Below are 4,114 nucleotides of genomic sequence, written 5' to 3'. Positions count from 1 at the left end.
AATGCCTGGGAGGTGACAGGTTCCCTTTAAAGTTTTGGAAATCATTTTGTATCCAAATCCGGCTTTAAACTTCTCCACAACAGTATCACAGACCTGCCTGTTATGTTCCTTGGTCTTCATGATGCTCTCTGTGCTTCAAACAGAACCCTGAGACTATCACAGAGCTGGTGCATTTATACGGAGACTGGATTACACACAGGTGGATTATATTTATCATCAACAGTCATTTGGGACAACATTGGATCATTCAGAGATCCTCAATGAACTTCTGGAGTGAGTTTGCTGCACTGAAAGTAAAGGGGCCAAATAATATTGTATGTCTCACTTTTTAGTAAATTTCGTTCAACTTCACAATTGTCTCCTACTTGTTGTTGATTCTTCACCAAAAATTTACATTTGGTATCTTTATGTTTGAAGCATGATATGTGGGAAAAGGTTGAAAAGTTCCAGGGAGCTGAATACTTTCGTGAGGCCCTGTAATTGTTATACTTCTTCCATATGGTCTTTCAACTTATATACAGTATATATATATATACTGTATATACTGTATGTAAAGGATTTTTCTAAACTATATTTTGGGACAGATTTAGATATGTTTTATATACATACCTGATGATTTCTCTCTACATAATCTCTTGTCTTTACATTTTTTTATGTGTTTTGTTGAAATAAATATTTATTTCATACTGAAATGTTGTTTATGGGAGTAACGTTTGTAGGCCATGTTGTTGATTTCTACTTCTGAATATATGGAGGACCTCATTTGGGCTTTTTATATATATGGTTAGACAAACGAACTACATAGAGCGGTAAAAGGTGTATACATGATAACCTCATACTGCAGGGAAGACATGTATTCTAGAATACTAAAGAAAGTGATAATACAAAATGACAATATTTAGGAGTATTTCACCAAACTCCATTACAGTCCACAAATCCCCATGTCCCTTTTATCTAATGTCATTACTCACATAACTCTTCACATATTGACTACTGTATTGTCCTCATCACAGACACTACTTACTACCATGTGACACCATTATTTACTCTCACAATGCCCTGCAGCTACTCCTATTAACCTTTGTGTATGCCAACCATACCTGATAATTAGGGATGAGCGACTTTGCCTTTTTTAGGGTCGAGTCAGGTTTCATGAAACCCGACATTCTCAAAAGTCGAGTCGAACTAAATTGGCCGACTATCGTGAAACACGAAACCCAATGCAACTCAATGGGGAATAAAAGTCAGCAGTGAGTGGAGGACAGTAAACACACCTACATGCCGAACCGCTTTTTTAAAGTGCGCATGCCCGGAAGATTTTCGCCGGCATGAATTTTAACCCTAGAGGCGGTGAAATCTCTCTCTCTCCCCCCGGATGCTGCACATGTCATCTCATTGCCCACAGTTTACGTCCTTGCTCATTGGCTGAAAAAAGTCACATGCTGGCATTCTGGGAAAACCGACTTTGGCGCTTGGGTTGACGACCGCATGGCCAACTTTTGCATAAGTCGGCGACTTATGAATCTGGTCGACCTGTTTCGCTCAACTCTACTGCTAATGGCTCTGATGTCATTTTATGTCTAAATTCTGGCTAGAGCTCCCATAAGGTCATCTCATTAGCTGCAATGTTTAGTTGGCGAAAGTTTTTCTAACATGGCAGCTCAGTCTGACATGGCTGTTCAATATATTTAGTACTGATCATTCTCGCACAATGAGTGTTTTTATTTTAACATTGCCAAACATGAGTAATGACAAGGGGTTGTCCGAGTAGTGGTCAACACATTTAAGAAGATACAATTTTGAGTTAAAATATTTCCAACATTTTGAACATGAAAAAAGCTTCTCCCCGTATGACTTCCCTGCCGTTTATTAAGAGTTGATTTAGATAGAAAACATTTCCCACATTAAGGACATGAAAAAGGTTTCTCCCCTGTGTGAGTTTTTTGGTGACTAAGAAGAGATGATTTCCTCACAAAACATTTCCCACATTCTGAACAGGAAAAAGGCTTCTCCCCTGTGTGAGTTCTTAGGTGCTTAATCAAATATGATTTCTGGGTAAAACATTTCCCACATTCTGAACAGGAAAAAGGCTTCTCCCCTGTGTGAGTTGTTTGGTGCTTAACCATATCTGATTTCTTTGTAAAACATTTCCCACATTCTGAACAGGAAAAAGGCTTCTCCCCTGTGTGAGTTTTATGGTGAGTAACGAAATGTGATTTATCTGCAAAGCATTTCCCACATTCTGAACAGGAAAAAGGCTTCTCCCCTGTATGAATTTTTTGGTGCCTAACCAAATCTGACTTCTTTGTAAAACATTTCCCACATTCTGAACAGGAAAAAGGCTTCTCCCCTGTGTGAGTTCTATGGTGAGTAACAAAATGTGATTTATGTGCAAAACAGTTCCCACATTCTGAACAGGAAAAAGGCTTCTCCCCCGTGTGAGTTCTTTGGTGCTTAAACAAATCTGATTTCCAGTTAAAACTTTTCCCACATTCTGAACAGGAAAAAGGCTTCTCCCCCGTGTGAGTTCTATGGTGATAAACCAATTGTGATTTCCAGTTAAAACATTTCCCACATTCTGAACAGGAAAAAGGGTTCTCCCCTGTGTGAGTTCGTTGGTGCTTAACCAAATCTGATTTCTTCATAAAACATTTCCCACATTCTGAACAGGAAAAAAGCTTCTCCCCTGTGTGGATTCTCTGGTGCTTAACACAATCTGATTTATTGCTAAAACATTTCCCACATTCTGAACAGGAAAAAGGCTTCTCCCCTCTGTGAGTTCTCTGGTGCTTAACACAATTTGATTTTTTGCTAAAACATTTCCCACATTGTGAACAGGAAAAAGGCTTCTCCCCAGTGTGAGTTTTATGGTGCTTAACCAAATCTGATTTCTGGCTAAAACATTTCCCACATTCTGAACATGAATATGGCTTCTCCCCTGTGTGAATTCTCTCATGTGCAACAAGATGTGAATTCTGAGTAAAACATTTCCCACATTCTGAACAGGAAAATCTATTCTCTGTTATATGAATTTTTTCATGTTTAAGAACAGTCTTTTCAAGAAAACTATTTCCATATTCTGAGTATGAAAATGTCTCCTTTCCTTTAGAATCAATTAATTTTTTAATGCCTATATTGTGACTTTGATTTTCCTTAGTAGTTGGTAATGAACCAAAAGATGGGACCTGTTTCATAGGATCAGATGACAGATCTTTGCTATGAAGGGATGATGGTATATCTGGAGTAATGTCATTAACTTCAATTGGGTCCTGTGAGATCTCAAGATCATCAGATATAAAAATTGAAGATGTCAGCGTTCCCTCTGATCTCCTGGTACAGTCATCTGCTAAAAATAAAACCAATTAATAATTTTGAATAAAATATCCTCAAATTTTATACTTTTGAACATTTCTACTTAAGCTGTCCATAAAAAATACAAGCTTTTTAAAAATATTAAATTATTCACCAAGACAATGACAGTTCACAGTCTAATCGAAAGCCTCATAGCATGAACCAGTGCATCATGGTGTTCAATGGTTTGTTCATTCTGCTTCCCAAACATGGAATAAAAAGCCAACAAACAATGTTATATAGGTGAAAATTATACCAATAAAACTTCTACTCATCTCACGGAAACACAAGACACCACTAAGGTCCATCATCTGTCAGAGGAAAACCAAAAGGTTTCCACAATATTTGTGGCTCAAAAGCTCTTGAAAAGCAACATGGCTTCCATAAACCAATCCAGCAATATCCGCTCTCCCAAAGTCAAATATCCACTCTCTTCTGAGCCTTGCAGTGCGCCCAAACCATATTTAGCATCCATATATTGGGCATTACTATAGTGAGAAGAACCCACTTAATTTACGGTGTGTGTTTCCTGGAGCACAATCTGGGCATTATGTGTTGGGTAATAAAATGGCAAATGTGCAATTTTCATGTTGCAACATCCAGTGCGAGCTAATTTCCGTAAAGTGTCACTACTCCCATAGAATAATTCACTGAGGGTTATAATTTCCATAATGGAGCCACTTTATGGGGATTTCTACTGCTTCAGTTCCCTGTAATTTTGCTATATTAGGGCATCTGCAGATGGTGTGTCCCCTCTCCACTG

At 38.1% G+C, this 4,114-nt stretch overlaps 1 protein-coding gene across 1 annotated transcript; it reads right to left on the bottom strand.

The window, feature by feature from the left end:
- Positions 1–1,701: 1,701 nt before the first annotated feature.
- LOC141082253 (uncharacterized) lies at positions 1,702–3,478 on the bottom strand. Its single transcript, XM_073566192.1, has one exon. It carries the CDS (start codon positions 3,192–3,194, stop codon positions 1,905–1,907), a length of 1,290 nt encoding a protein of 429 aa, XP_073422293.1. The 5' UTR covers positions 3,195–3,478; the 3' UTR covers positions 1,702–1,904.
- Positions 3,479–4,114: the final 636 nt, after the last annotated feature.

Source organism: Dendrobates tinctorius, unplaced genomic scaffold, assembly GCF_039654945.1.
Source record: "Dendrobates tinctorius isolate UK_male_01 unplaced genomic scaffold, ASM3965494v1 ptg000017l, whole genome shotgun sequence".
NCBI classification, from domain to species: domain Eukaryota; kingdom Metazoa; phylum Chordata; class Amphibia; order Anura; family Dendrobatidae; genus Dendrobates; species Dendrobates tinctorius.
The sequence above is the reverse complement of the archived record's forward strand: the minus strand, read 5'-3'. Positions and strand labels throughout refer to the sequence as shown.